The sequence below is a fragment of the Gossypium arboreum genome, chromosome 3, assembly GCF_025698485.1.
Source record: "Gossypium arboreum isolate Shixiya-1 chromosome 3, ASM2569848v2, whole genome shotgun sequence".
NCBI lineage: Eukaryota > Viridiplantae > Streptophyta > Magnoliopsida > Malvales > Malvaceae > Gossypium > Gossypium arboreum.
Genome location: NC_069072.1, coordinates 132,328,263 through 132,343,405, shown reverse-complemented (window position 1 = coordinate 132,343,405; position 15,143 = coordinate 132,328,263). Strand labels below are relative to the sequence as shown.

Below are 15,143 nucleotides of genomic sequence, written 5' to 3'. Positions count from 1 at the left end.
TTAAAAGATAACAATGTTACCTTAGATCAATAAATTTTTATTAAAAACAAATATTACATTAGACAAAAAAATATCAATCGAACTTAATTACAGATTACATATTAAACCTTAAAATAAAAACCCAAAATCAAAATTAACGAATAAACAAAATTAGTAAGTAGCTAGCAATTTCACAATTTAAGGACACTATGTCTAGAATTTTTCCTAAAATACTATTAAACAAAGTTTTAATTAACATAAATAATTAAATGTTAATTACATTTTTATTTTAAAATTATTAAAATTTCCACCAATCATGAAATAAATTTTTTTATTCCATCTCGAAATATATTTATGAAAATTTATTCTGAAAATTCAGTCATGTATTATAATAAATTTTAAAAATTTACACAAATGCAAACAAAATTTTCAACTAAAGAGGAAAAGGAAGAATATTCCATATGTATACATTATTTATATAAAAGCACAAAAAATGTGAACGGAAAAGTCTTACTTTTGCACGAAGTCTTTCTATATAAACATCAACCACTGTTCCATGCTCTGCCTATAACTCTCTTTCTCTCTCATTTCCGCTCATCTTCCTTCTTTCAACCTTGGCCAATGACTACTTGTTCAGCGGACTTAGCTCCGCTCCTCGGCGTCAACGGCACCGGCGCCGCCGACTACATATGCAGCAAGTTCAGTGACGCTTCTTATGCCGTCGACAACACTTACCTTCTCTTCTCAGCCTACCTCGTCTTCTCCATGCAACTCGGCTTTGCTATGCTCTGTGCTGGCTCAGTCCGAGCCAAAAACACCATGAACATCATGTTAACCAACGTCCTCGACGCTGCCACCGGTGGTCTTTTTTATTACCTTTTTGGGTTCGCCTTTGCCTTTGGGTCCCCTTCCAATGGCTTCATCGGCCGCCATAACTTTGCTTTAGAATCCATCCCTTCTTCTTCGTTTGATTATAGCAATTTCCTATATCAATGGGCTTTTGCTATTGCAGCTGCTGGGATTACCAGTGGCTCCATTGCTGAAAGAACCCAATTCGTTGCTTATCTTATTTACTCGTCTTTCTTGACCGGATTTGTTTACCCCGTTGTTTCGCATTGGTTTTGGGCGACTGATGGTTGGGCTAGTGCTTTTAGAACAGATGATTTCCTTTTTGGCTCCGGTGTTATTGATTTTGCCGGCTCTGGTGTTGTTCATATCGTCGGTGGTGTCGCCGGTTTATGGGGTGCGTTTATTGAAGGACCAAGAATCGGAAGGTTTGATCATTCGGGTAGATCGGTGGCTTTGCGTGGTCATAGTGCGACGCTTGTTGTTCTTGGTACTTTCATGCTTTGGTTCGGTTGGTATGGGTTCAACCCCGGTTCGTTTAACAAAATCTCGAGTTTTTACACTTCCGGTAACTATTATGGTCAGTGGAGTGCGGTGGGAAGAACGGCGGTGACCACCACTTTAGCCGGATGTACAGCGGCGTTGACTACTCTTTTTTGTAAAAGGATTTTGACCGGCCATTGGAACGTCACTGATGTTTGCAACGGCTTACTTGGTGGCTTCGCCGCCATCACATCAGGCTGCTCGGTGGTTGAACCATGGGCCGCTATCATCTGCGGCTTCGTCGCCGCTCTAGTCTTAATCGGATGCAACAAACTAGCCGAGAAAGTCAAGTACGACGACCCCTTGGAGGCTGCCCAATTGCACGGTGGATGCGGCGCTTGGGGTGTCATTTTCACAGGTTTGTTCGCGTCTGAAAAGCTCGTGAAACAAGTTTACCCCGGCAGGCCAGCCAAGTACGGGCTGTTCATGGGCGGCGGAGGGAAGCTGTTCGCGGCGCAGATCATCCAGATTCTGGTTATTGTCGGGTGGGTGAGTGCCACAATGGGAACCCTGTTCTATTTCCTTCACAAATTCGGGCTTTTAAGAATCTCAGTCGAAGATGAAATGGCTGGCATGGACTTAACCAGGCATGGGGGACTTGCTTATGTTTATCATGATGAAGATGAATCCCAAAAAAATGGCATTCAAATGAGGAAAATTGAAAGCTTCCCAACTCCTCCTTCAGTCTAAATTTTTTTTTTATTAAATCCAAACTTGTTAAGAATATTTTATCATATTGGATAGATTATATTTTTATATACATATGAATTCCTTGAGATTTGTGTGAGATAATTAATCTTACTTTTGGTAGGTGGGTGGGTGAGTTTCATGTTATTTTTCTATGTAAGCTTGAAAAATGGGACTTGTTCTTAATTAGAATATTGATGTTAGCTTTGGTGGTGAAGAACCTTGTTGAATCCAATCTTCTTTTTGTTTTTACTTTTCAAAACTCCTTTTTTTCCTCAGTGGAAAAAAATGTGATTTCACTTTTTTTTCATAGGATTCATGTGATAAAACAAATACTTTTAGATTTATTTTATATTAATTTTATTATAAATTTTTATCATATTTATTCTATTTGATATAATATTTACTTTTAAATTTTAAATAAAAATATATATTTTAACGTATTTAAATTTATAATTATTTAAATTAATAATAACATTAATATCAATTAAATAAAATAAAGACTAAATCTAGTAACATTCTATTTTAAGTTCTTTTATTTTTATTAATGAGCACCGCGGGTAGGAATCTTGTTAACTGTGATAACTTTGACCTAGAATCTTGGAGCAAGTGGACCTTTTTCAATGAGATTTTATTTGCTTGTTCTAATCACATGGGAAAAAATTGGATTGGAAATCTATGGATGAGAAAACTAAGCAATCCCTTCATAATTAGGGCTAATTAATTTCATTAATTTCCTAATTTAAATATTTAATTTACATCTTAGAAAACCCAAAAACCCTAAAAAACAAATTTTATTTAACTTTTAAATAAAATTATGATACAAAAATATATATTAGTGAATACATTGAAGGCCACTCATTATCTTATCAATCATAGTGAAGCTAGTTGCTGTTTCACATTGGCAGAGACTAAGAACTGGAACACAATTTAGTTTGGCCATAAAGTCAAAGATTTTGTTTTCTAATGCGACAGCTAAGGTATGAATATGAGACATGGATTTAGATTGTCATACATGAATGTATAATAAATTATATAGTTTTTATTTTTATATTTTTCTAATTTTAAAATTTTAATTCTGACCCCAAACAATAATAGTTGTATTTGTTAAATTAACCTATATTATATTTAAAATCTTATACGGTAAATATATAATGATATGGGTAGTGCAATACTAGCATATTAATTCATTATTTTCACATAATATTTATAAAAAAATCACGTCATTTTAATTAAAAAAATTAATATATATCATATAATATTGTCTCGAACTATGTATTTATTAAAACATCAAAAGTTTTAACTTGACTTTTAAAACTAATTTAAATTTAATTAATTTTTAATATTTAAAATTAAAATTAATCTGGGAATCACTATTTTTTATTAATTAATGAGAAATTGAATGGTAAATGGTTACATTTAAGGCTTGGTGGTCAAAAGTTCAGGCTTGCAACTAAAGCAAAAGCAAACAAGCAAGTGGTTTTGGTGTACATCAATATCATCAATGGTTTTTGTTTTTCTTTGAAGGGTTGGAAGTCTTTTGTTGACCCAAAAAAATATATATTCCTTTTATTTTTTATTATATTATAGAAATTTTAAACAAATACCCAAGTGAAGAAAAAGTAAAATTAATTAAAATTTTTGTCACATGGAAGTGGGCTTAGCTAATAAAAGGAAAAATAAAATAGCATTCACACTTCAAATTCCACATGTAGAATACTAAACACTTGATAGTGAACCTTTTGTGGCTTTTATCTACAAAGGTCACCCTTTTTTTGGTTTTATTCAATCTAAGAAATTTCATTGAATGGATGATAAAAGAGTTCACAATTTACCTAAACAAAAAAAACAACAAAAACTTCTTAACTTTTCATTGAGTGGGTGATACGAAGAAAATGAGCGACTTTGGGATGATGTGAATGGTAGGACTATAATTTTTCACTATATTATTTTTATAATTTTTCAAAAAATTAAAGTAATTTCCTTCTTCTAGTTTCATTTTCATTCTTGACATTTTTAAAATATAGGTAAAACAATAAAATGAGATTTTAAATTCCTTAAAAGTTAAGAAAAATTCTTTCAAGTCCCTTAAAATTAGGTAAAAAAAATTTTAAACCCTTAAAAGCTAAAAAAATTCTTTTTTGGAACTCCTTAAAAGTTGATAATTTTTTTAGATCCTTAAAAGTTAAAAAATAATATTTTAAACCTTTTTTAATCTTGAGCCCTGAGTAACCGCACCTTTAGACAACTCTAAGGTCGGGTCTGTCTAATTTTTATATTAGATTAAGTGATGAAAAGTTTGATTTTCCTTAATGGTCTCGAGTTTAAGTATTGTAGACGAAAAGAGAAAGTGTTAGGGACATTTGCTCCTTGCGTAAAAGGTCTAAAATGGAATCATAATTATGAACAGTGAATATAAAAGGGTATACAGTGATTTTGACCCACCAAAATAATAAATCTATTATATAATTCTTTCAAAATTAATGAAATCACAAAATAAAATAATAATAATTCACTTTTTAACTCTTTCAAAAAATGTATTATTAATTTTTAACCCTTTAATGTAATTTTTTGACATCACTCCTAATCATTACGCATCGAAAAGTATCAAAAATAAAATAAAAAACAAACGCCTTGAGTATAAAATATTCCTACAAACTATTCCTTACTCTTCTTCCCACGTGATGTTACTGTAATTTGAAGGCTTTCTCCAATGAAGTTTATGTGTTAGCCATAATAACAAGTGTTTTTTTTTTATTTGAGGTATTTCATGTACGTTTTACTGCTTACATTAATGTTTGTGACTGTTTTTTTAATAATATTATTTTTAATATACAATCTTAAATCTTTCTCATAAACGTATAATGTATCTTATCATTACATGCAATCATTTATTAATATAAATAGGAAAATTTTAAAACGTTTTTTTAAGGCTTTAAGCTTAAATTAAGGTGAGTCCATGTAATTTGATATTTGTTTTGTTGTTTAAAAATAATAATATATTATAATTAAATTTAAATAATATAATATATTTTATCATTAATTATAAGTTAAAGTCAAGTCAACTCAAATTTGAAAAATCCTTTTCTTTTTCTTTCTAAAATCTAGTATTCATTCAAAATTGGTTGCTATATTCAAAATAAAATAAAAAATTGGGCCCTCAATTGAATACTTTTTGATTGAAGAAAATTATGAAGATAGCTTTTATAATTAATTTAATAAATTTAAATTTGTTAACTAGTGTTCTAAACAAAATTTTCAAAGTTCAAGTATGCTTTTAAGGTTTTTGTTTTAGTATATTTGAAATTCAGCTATTTTATTTGTATTTAAAGAATTTAATTTTAAATTTTTAATTCAAAAATATAATTTCATTTGTTAACATTATTAAAATTCTTATGTTGAAGAAAGATTCATCATAACATTATTTTTGTTATATAGTTACCAATTGAAATTTTTAAATCAAAATATCACACTAATAAATATAACAAAAAAATTAAATAGTATTAAGAACTGAATCGAATTATGAAAATTTAAAAGTAAATGATTAAATTCTTGAAACTAAAAATAGAATAACTGAATTTAAATATGCAAAAACTATAAAGATTTGGAGCATATTTGAATTTATAAAAGAATATCTTTGTCAAATATAATAAAAGTTATGTTAAAATATGTCATAAGTTCCTATACTTTTCATAAATTTAAAACTTAGTCTTTGTATTTTTTTTAAAGAATTCAATCCATCTACTTTTCAAATTTTAGAATTCAGGTCCAACTGCTAACATTGTTGAAATTATTTTGTTAAATCCAGGTTCATTACAACATCATTTTTAGTTACATAGTTTCCATGTGAGTAATTTTTTATTCTAAAATATCACATCAATAAATTTAACAAAAAATTTTAACAGTGTTAACAATTAGATTTAAATTCTAAACCTTGAAAAATAAAAAGACTAAATTCCTAAAATAAAAGTATAAGAACTAAATACTAAATAATAAAAAGTATAGTGGTTAACATTAAAGTCATCAATGAAGTTATTTATTCTTAGGTTAAAATATGAATACAGTCCTGTATTTTTCAAAATTAAAAATTTAGTTCTTATACTTGTATTTTCAGAAATCTAGTTACTCTACTTTCTAGATTTCAAAATTAAGGTACTATTAATACTTTTAAACTTTTTTTGTTAAATTTAGGTTAATTACAACTTATTTTTTAATTACATGATTACCAAATGAGTAGATTTTTATTTCAAAATGTCACAACAACAAATTTTACCCAAAAATTTAATAATATTAATAGTTAATTTTGGATTTGAAATCTGAAAAATAAAAGAACAAAATTTTAAAAATACAAATATAAAAACTAAATTCTTAAATTTTGAAAAGTAGAGGAATATAGCAATATTTTAACTTATATTCTTACATTTAAATGTTTAATAAAATTATTATTAAATGTTAAATATTAAATAAGTTTAAATAATGATGTTGACAAGGGTGTCTCTGCCCTTTCTTTTCTATATTTCTTCTCTTTACATTGACTGTTGTTTAGTGTTCTTCTTTTCCCATGTCAGTGACTACATGATAATCTCTTTTGGGAAACCTAATAATTCTTTTTTTCTGTGAATAATGTGTAAGGGTTTTATTATTTTATAAAGTAATATTTTATCTTTATGACTTAAAAAAAAAGCCTTTAACAAAAAAATTTAATTGAGTTTCTACATTAAATTCGTGTTCAATTAAATCTCATTATTAACGATTTTAGTCATTAATTATGTTGATTGTTAAAATTAATTAACGGACTAATCAAAGGTTACGTGTGATAATTTCTAGTTTAATCTTATATTTTCTCATAAAACTCATCAAAAATCATTAAAAATTATTAAAATTAATAAAAACTTATTAATATTTAAAAAACATAAAACTTATAAATATTTTTAAAATTACAAAAATCCAATAAATTCTAATAAATTATAAAAAATCATAAAACTTATAAGCATGATAAAAATTATTAAAAAATCTATTAAGTTCTAATAAATTATGAAAAATATATTTTAATAAAATTAATAAAATATTAAAATATAAATAAATTCATTTATTAAAAATTAAACCCTAAAATCAATATTGTTTGAATGAGACCAAATTGGTCAATCAGATTGATTGGATAGGAACCAATAAGGATATTGGTCTAGAAAATCCATTAGACTAGTTGACTCGGGCACTGGGCAGTTGAACTGAATTTTTTACTTTTTAATGATTTGTTTAATTGAATCAGACAGACCAATCAAACTGGTCGAATAGGCGAACCAATGGCCTAACTGGTTTGACCATCAATCCGATTTCGAAAACCTCGGCTAGAATATTTCATTCTGAAATATACTAGTAGTTGGATAATGAAATTGTGGTTTGATAGTATCTAATCATACCAAAAATACTTTATATTATACAATACTTAGCAAACAATTTTAAACTTTTCAATGTCTAAACTATTGTACTTACAAAATTAGAGATAAAAATTTTAAAAATAATAATTTATCAATAAAAAGAGAGTGTCTTGCAATTATCATTTTATTTGTAAAATATCAAGAATATTTTATTCAATATGAAAATAATTTTGATTTAATAATTATTCCCATTATCCAACGGTTGGTATGACATTATGTGTAATGCCCTAATTAATTTATTTTTGTATCTGTGAGTTCTGAGACAAATATTTGTTTGCTTAATTGGTTAAGTGTTCAATGGTTAATTATGTAACGCCCCAAATTTTATGTTTCTGCTTTTGCGAATAATTAACATAAATGTGTATTTGTTTTAGTAGCTAAGTGTTTTGGGTATGTGTGAGAGGTCCTGAGTTCAAGCCCTAGCTTTGGCAAATTTTGATTGTTTTTGGAATTAAGCCCTATCTCTATTCAATGGGTTTATATTTAGTTATTTGTAAAATCATATTAGAATGGGCTTGCCAGTTTGGTGATTAAGTGGAGTGTTTGGTTGCTGATGGTTAGGTGTTTGAATCTTGACTTTAGCAAATGTGTTATATTTTTTTCTCTATTAGTGGATAGAATTTCGGTTGAACTGAGATTTTGAGGAAGTTGAGTTCATGTGGGTAGTGGGAGAAAATCAAGGGGATTTTGTGGTATTATGTTTTTCTTTTTCATTCTTCTTTTTTTTTTCAAAAAAATTCACTCTCTATTGAAATTGGTTTTTCTCAAAATCTTCCTGCGTTTTCTCCATCTCCATCTTCTTCCTTCTGTCGATTCCCTTTTCGATTCATCTTCGTGTGTGCAACGTTTGGTTTCACGTGGTGGTTGGTAAGTGTTATGAAAGTTTGTGCTATGGTTGGTTGTACGATTTTGATAACAGTTGTGTAACTTATTATTTAAGAGTAGATCTAATTGCTGGAGACGTTACATCAGGACTGTAGTTACGCGTTATAATTGTGCTCGTTTAAGGTAAGAGATTTGGTTGTCCGTTGGATTGTGGGAGGCGTAGTTTCGGTTTTAGTATCAATTTAAACGATTAATTCAGAGTTTTTTTTTTATAAAAATAGATTCTGGAGTGCTCGGGAATCGTTTTAGCTTCAATTGAAACCAGATGTGTACTCGATTGCATATTAAACGAGGTTTCGATGAAAGCCAAAAACCTCACTGTCAACGTCACACAGGTGTGTGGTCACCCGTGTGGTAACCGTGTGATAGGACACAGGAGTGTGATCGATAAGGCTAGGTTGTGGGTACAAGACACGACCGTGTAATGGCCAGGTAGGCCATGTGCGACACACGAGCTAGACTGATTTGGGCTGTGTGGGCCACACGAGCATGTGGGCCTACACTGGTAGCCTACTTGGGCGTGTGAAAATTTAGGCCAGGCCATGTGATACACACGTGCTAAGGCCAATCTAGGCGTGTGGGCCCACACGGGCAGGCCACATGGGTGTGTGAGTCCATTTTTACTGAAATGTTGTTAAGGTTGAATGAGTCGCCCAAGTCGACTGTGAACCTTCTCTAGGATCGGTAAGCACTACTTAGACCCTTATCTGTGTGAAATTGATTAAGTGAATTATGTACTAAGCATGTTATATATATAAGCATGTATACTGAATTGTATGTGTATTTGATAGATCTGTGATAGCATGACATTCCATTATATATTGCATTGCATTGGGGTTGATATTATTTGGAGGAAGTGTACTGAATGGCTTTAAGCCTAATATCTGACAACTCAGCTACAAATTACTGTTTGTGTGCCGCATTCGATACTACCTGGAATGTAGGAATGGGTGGGTTGATTTAATCCCCACATGGAGTGTAAGGTTGGACGAAGATGATGTGTAGAGGTTGGTTTGGGCTACGGCCTAGTGCGTAACTGATACTGAATACTGAAACTAGGGGTGAGCAAAATCTGATTTGATTCGAAAAACTCGATAAAAAATTCAAATTTTGAATTAAATAGTTCAAGTTATTTGAGTTAATCAAGTTACTCGGATCAACTTTAATAAAAAATTAAGTTTTTCGGTTTAACTCAAATATGAATTACACAATTCAAGTTATCCGAAAATCCGAATAAGAAAAGACAAAACAACGTCGTTTTGATATATGTTTACTTTTTTAAAAGTTAAAATTCAAAATAATTAAGTTAAAAGGAAAAACTACGTCGCTTTGATAAATGTTTACCCATTAAGTTAAAAGGCAAAATTATTATATTGTTTATGCAGTTAAATAATCTTATACTTCGTCTACTATTTAAATAATCGGTCCATCTAAACGCAACAGTGAGTATAAATAATAGTATTCGTTAAATCAACTGGATTTGACTCAAAAAATTTTGACTCGATTCGATTTGATTCGAAAAAAAATTCAAAATTGAGTTCGGTTGCTAAAATAGGATTTGTTAACTCGACTAACTTGAAAATTTTTGACTCGATTCGACTCGACTCGATCGAATACTCATCCCTAACTGAAACAGAGTTGGGCTATAGCCCAAACTGCTACTGGGACTGTAATGGGCTTAGGCCCAGATTGTATTTGACTGTTTGCTGCTAATTGATTGTATGCATGTTTTCTGCGGGGATTACACACTGAGTTTACGTAAACTCACCATTTCGTTTAATGTGCACAGGTAATCCCCAGACCTGACGATTCGGTGCGATGGAGGACTCGACGATGGCCACATGTACTTAAACTACTTTACTCTCGTTTATGGTTTTATTGATTATAGAATATTTTTATGTAGCTGGACTTTATGGACTGTTTTGCTTTAACTTTGGAAATTTTAATTGTTTTTACGGACTTACAATTTCAAACTTAACAAAATACAAATTTTTCTAATAACCAAGGTTTTCCATGAAATGAACTACTTTCCTTAAACTAAATGATTTCTAAAGCTTCCGTGATGAATTGAGTTTTAAAACAGTCGACTAGATGAGTAAGTGATTTTTGAAACTAATAAGAGTAATAAACGAACACAGTTTTATCGTAATAAATTAGTTTTCAAAATTCCATTCCATGTGACATGACTAGATTCGGCCATAACATCTAGGCCGAGTTTAAGGTGTCACATTTAATTGTATTAGAGCCAGGTTGCAAAACTCGACTATTAATTTGGGTTTAAAACTTGGTTTTTAAGAATTGATTTTCAAATGATTTAAAATGTTTTGACTAAGAATGTAGTACACCGAGTCTCCGGCACCGATCCTGAAAGTTTTCTGAAACGTGACAAGGTTTAAACTGAAAGGCATAATTGTAAAAAAAACCCTCAACGTTTGGGGGCTTTTGGTTTTATGCCATTAACCTTTTTATTTTTTGATTAACACCCTCAACATTATGATTTTTTCAGAAACCAATCCACTTTTAACGTTGACCGTTAATCAAATTGTAGGTCAACATAGTGGCCCATATGGTATGCCACATAAGCACACGACATCATATATGATGTCATCTATTTAACTTTTTTTTTTCATTTTGTTCCCTTTCTTTCTTCTTCCCTTTTTCTTTCTTCCCCTGCAAATCACACCATTGAAGAGCTGAATGCTTGTTATTAGGACAAGATTTTTGATTCAATGTTTAAGCAAAAGTAAAAGTAACAGTTCCATCACTTTCAGGGCCAAATTCATTAGCAATCCTGCAGCATAAAGAATAATAAAATCAAAACAATCAGTACCGTATAAGCGATTACCATCAACAGCCATTAACCGTGAATGAACCTCATTACTAGCATGGAGACAACTATTACATGCAGTTAAATCACCAAGATCAGTTTTGCATATTGGTCTAACACCATGGATTGACCTAATTTAGTGACCCAATCTTTAGTCGTTTGTATCTCGCCACAAAGATCAAGCGTAATCACGAACTGGGTCAGCTCGAAACAAATGGATACAACGTCGTTAAGGAGAGAAAACAAATTGAGCTTGGACTGGAAATCATGGAGGCATGAAACAGAAGTGGGCAAATCAGGGAGCTAAAAAAGACTGGTTTTTTTAAGGTGTTCAGCTGATTCAATGCCGAAAATCAATAACAGTGAAACACAACAGTTTTGTTTCTAGATTTTAGCTTTGGGTGTTGAATTTGAATGATGAAAATCATGGCAAAGAGTTGAATTGCACGAGATTCTCGTTACATAGTTGAGATCCATTGGACAAGAAGCAGCTATGGTTAATGAAAGGGTTGATAGGAAAACAATGGACGGGATTTAAAACATTAAACTATTGATGATCTTCATTTCTTGGATTTTTTTTTACTTTTTTTGGTAATATTAATATGAGAAAGAAATTTTTTATTTCTTTGAAATTTTCCATTGTAGTGGTGGTGATAAAAAGAAAATTTAAAGTTTTGGGTTTTAGAAGAATCCTTCAATGGTGTGATTTGTAGGGGAACAAAGAAAGAGGAAGAAGAAAGAAAATGTAAACAAAATGGAAAAAAAAAAGTTAAATAAATGACGTCATTTATGATGTCGTGTGCTTATGTGGCATGTCACATGGGCCACTATGTTGACTTATAGTTTAATTAATGGTCAACTCATGTTGACCGTTAAAAGTGGATTAATTTCTTAAAAAAATCATAACGTTAAGAGTGTTAATCAAAAAATAAAAAAGTTAAAGGCATAAAACTAAAAGCCCCCAAACGTTGAGGGTTTTTTTACAATTATGTGAAACTAGAAATACTATAGATAGTATAATCTGAAACTACTGTAGGTAGTATACTGTGAAAGCACTCTAGATAGAGTATATTGAGACTGTAGCAAAACTGGTAGAGACTGCAATTTACGAAAATCACTCTGAATTACTGAAATTGTTTACATAAAACATATGTTAATAAATACTGAAATTGTAACTGATTCATAAAATTCTTAATACAGATAAATCTGACTAGACATAAGCGCAGAAGGTATCTGTAGACGGGGTACTAAAGGCAGTGGAAAAAGCTATAGAGGGGCTTGAGCTGAGTTATTGTCATCTGGTAGTATGCCTAATTTGGATACGAGTGAGATGCCAGTGTCGCCTACTACTGAGACTGAGTCTTAAGATCGCGTGGCTAGAGACGACGCATTGTCTCAGGCTATGCTAAGGATATTGAAGAGGGTAGCTGGACCCAACACTAGATCTAGGGGCCGAGGTTCAGTTACGGAATGACTCTGGCCCAATGGAACTGAGCTGTTCAGAGATGTCACTGGGGTCGCCCCTAATGTGACCGAATATTGGATTGAGGCCACGGAGAGGATCATGGATGATCTAAATTGCACCCCTGAGTAGAAATTAAAGGGTGCAGTCTTACTGCTGCAAGATGAGGCTTGCCAATGGTGGCTGACTGTTAAGGAAGGCACTCAGCCTGAACGTCTGACTTGGAAGTTCTTGAAAACTGTCTTCCGAGGGAAATATGTAGGGGCGAGCTACGTGAATTCCCATAGGAGGGAGTTCCTGAACCTTATTCAAGGAGATCGATCTGTGGCCGAGTATGAGTCCGAATTCCTGCGACTGAGCCGCTATGTGTGAGGTATGGTGGAGATGGAGTATGAATGATGTGTCTGCTTTGAGAATGGATTTAGGGATCATTTGAGAGTCCTGATAGTTCCATAGAGGGAGCGTGATTTTTTTGCACTGATAGAAAATGCGAAGATTACTAAAGAGGTTAAGCACGCTGACCGCCAAAACCGTGAGAGAAAGAGAGAGGTAGGAACAAGAAGGATTCGGAGCCCTCGAGTTCTATACAGAGGCCTAAGAAAAAGGCTAGAGCTGATGGGCCAGTTAGAGTTGGGCCCCATGTTATTACTACTGAATAACAACCATGTGTCGATTGTGGTAGATGCCATCAGGACGAGTGTTGGAGGAGGACTGAGGCATGTCTAAGGTGTGGATCATCGCATCATTGCATTAGGGAGTGTCTGTTGAGGGCCAAGTAGATGCAAGCTCAGAGTACTGGTACGACACAACCACAAAAGAGTAGTCCAGCAGCAATCAAGAGGCTGTGGTCAGGCTAGGAGTGGTAATAGCATAGGTCGTGGACAGAGAGCACCGAGCAGAGGTGCTGGACAGACTGAAACGAGGTAGCCTGCTTTGGTTTATATTGCATGTCGACGTGAGGACAGAGATACCCCTGACCTTATGACTGGTACGTTCTTTATTTTTGACGTACCATATCTTAAATTGATAGACATAGGGTCTACTTACTCATACATAGCTAGCAACATATCCGAAAACTTGGGGATTTTGATTGAGAGCACTACGAGTGAGGTTACTTTACTGAGTCCGTTGGGACAGTTTATAAGGCTTAACAAGCTATTCAGAGATGTACCGTTCGACGTTTAAGGGACGGTCTTCTTGGCTGACTTAATAGAATTTTCGTTTGAGGAGTTCGACCTAATATTGGGAATGGGCTGGTTGGTCAAGCATCGTGTCAACTTGAACTATGCAACTAAGAGGGTTGTATTGAGAACTGAGGAGGGTAATGAGGTGGTCATGATTAGAAGCATCGGGATTATCTGTCGAATGTGATTTCTGTACTGAGGACTGAGAAACTAGTTCGTAAGGGATGTGAGGCATTCTTGGCCTATGTTAGTGTTTTCGCTTCTAGGGACTCTATTGTAAATGATATCTGCACTGTAAGGGATTTTCTAGACGTCTTTCTTGAGGAGCTACCGAGTTAACCTTCGAATTGGGATATAGAGTTTGGGATTGAGCTTTTCCCTGGTACAACTCCGGTGTCTATCACTCCCTATCGAATGGCACTAAAGGAGCTTACGGAGCTTAAGGGTCAGATTCAGGTGTTGTTGGATCGTGGGTTCATCCACCGTAGTGTGTCTCCATGGGGAGCACCAGTTCTATTCTTTAAGAAAAAAGGATGAATCCACAAGTATGTGTATTGGCTATCAGCAACTAAATAAGCTAACCGTCAAGAACAAGTATATGTTACCGAGCATCGATGACCTGTTTGACTAGTTTCAAGGAGCTTCAGTATTTTCTAAGATTGATCTCCGATCTGGGTACCATCAGTTGAGGTTAAGGAGGCTGATTTACATAAGATGGCATTTAAGACTCGTTATGGTCACTACGAGTTCCTAGTGATGCCATTGGGACTAACTAATGCACCGACAGTTGATAAACCGTAGTTTATACATATTTTTATTCCATGCTTAGCACATTTATGGAGGGTTTCTCCTTAGAATTGATAAATTCTATGCTCCTAATATTTTAATTTCGTGTTTTATACTTAGATGAGCATAGGAGAGTAAAAAGAGCGAGAAACGGGCTAAAAACGGAGAAAATAGACCCACGTGAAAAATCAACATGGACTTCCTCACACGGGCGTGTCACACAGCCGTGTCCCTTTGGTAGGATTGAAGCATGACGTACACTGGTATATTACACGCTCGTGCCTGTTCAACAGCCTTGACCACGGGCTGGAGTAATCGCACACGGGTGTGTCCCTGCCGAGCCCAACTATAACCCTATTCGAAAAAGGCCAATTTTGAGGGCTCTTAGGCATTCTAAAGCCTATTTAAACACCTGAGGAGGCACTTAGAAGGGGGATGTAGAGTAGGAAGCAAGGAATTACTCAAGGAAAGCTGATTGATCCATCTTAGAAGCCGGATTCATCATC

At 33.0% G+C, this 15,143-nt stretch overlaps 1 protein-coding gene across 1 annotated transcript; it reads left to right on the top strand.

Annotated features, from left to right (window-relative positions):
- The first annotated feature begins 355 nt into the window (after positions 1 to 355).
- Positions 356 to 2,275, top strand: LOC108474365 (ammonium transporter 1 member 1-like). Its single transcript, XM_017776271.2, has one exon. It carries the CDS (start codon positions 394 to 396, stop codon positions 2,056 to 2,058), a length of 1,665 nt encoding a protein of 554 aa, XP_017631760.2. The 5' UTR covers positions 356 to 393; the 3' UTR covers positions 2,059 to 2,275.
- The last annotated feature ends 12,868 nt before the right edge of the window (positions 2,276 to 15,143 follow it).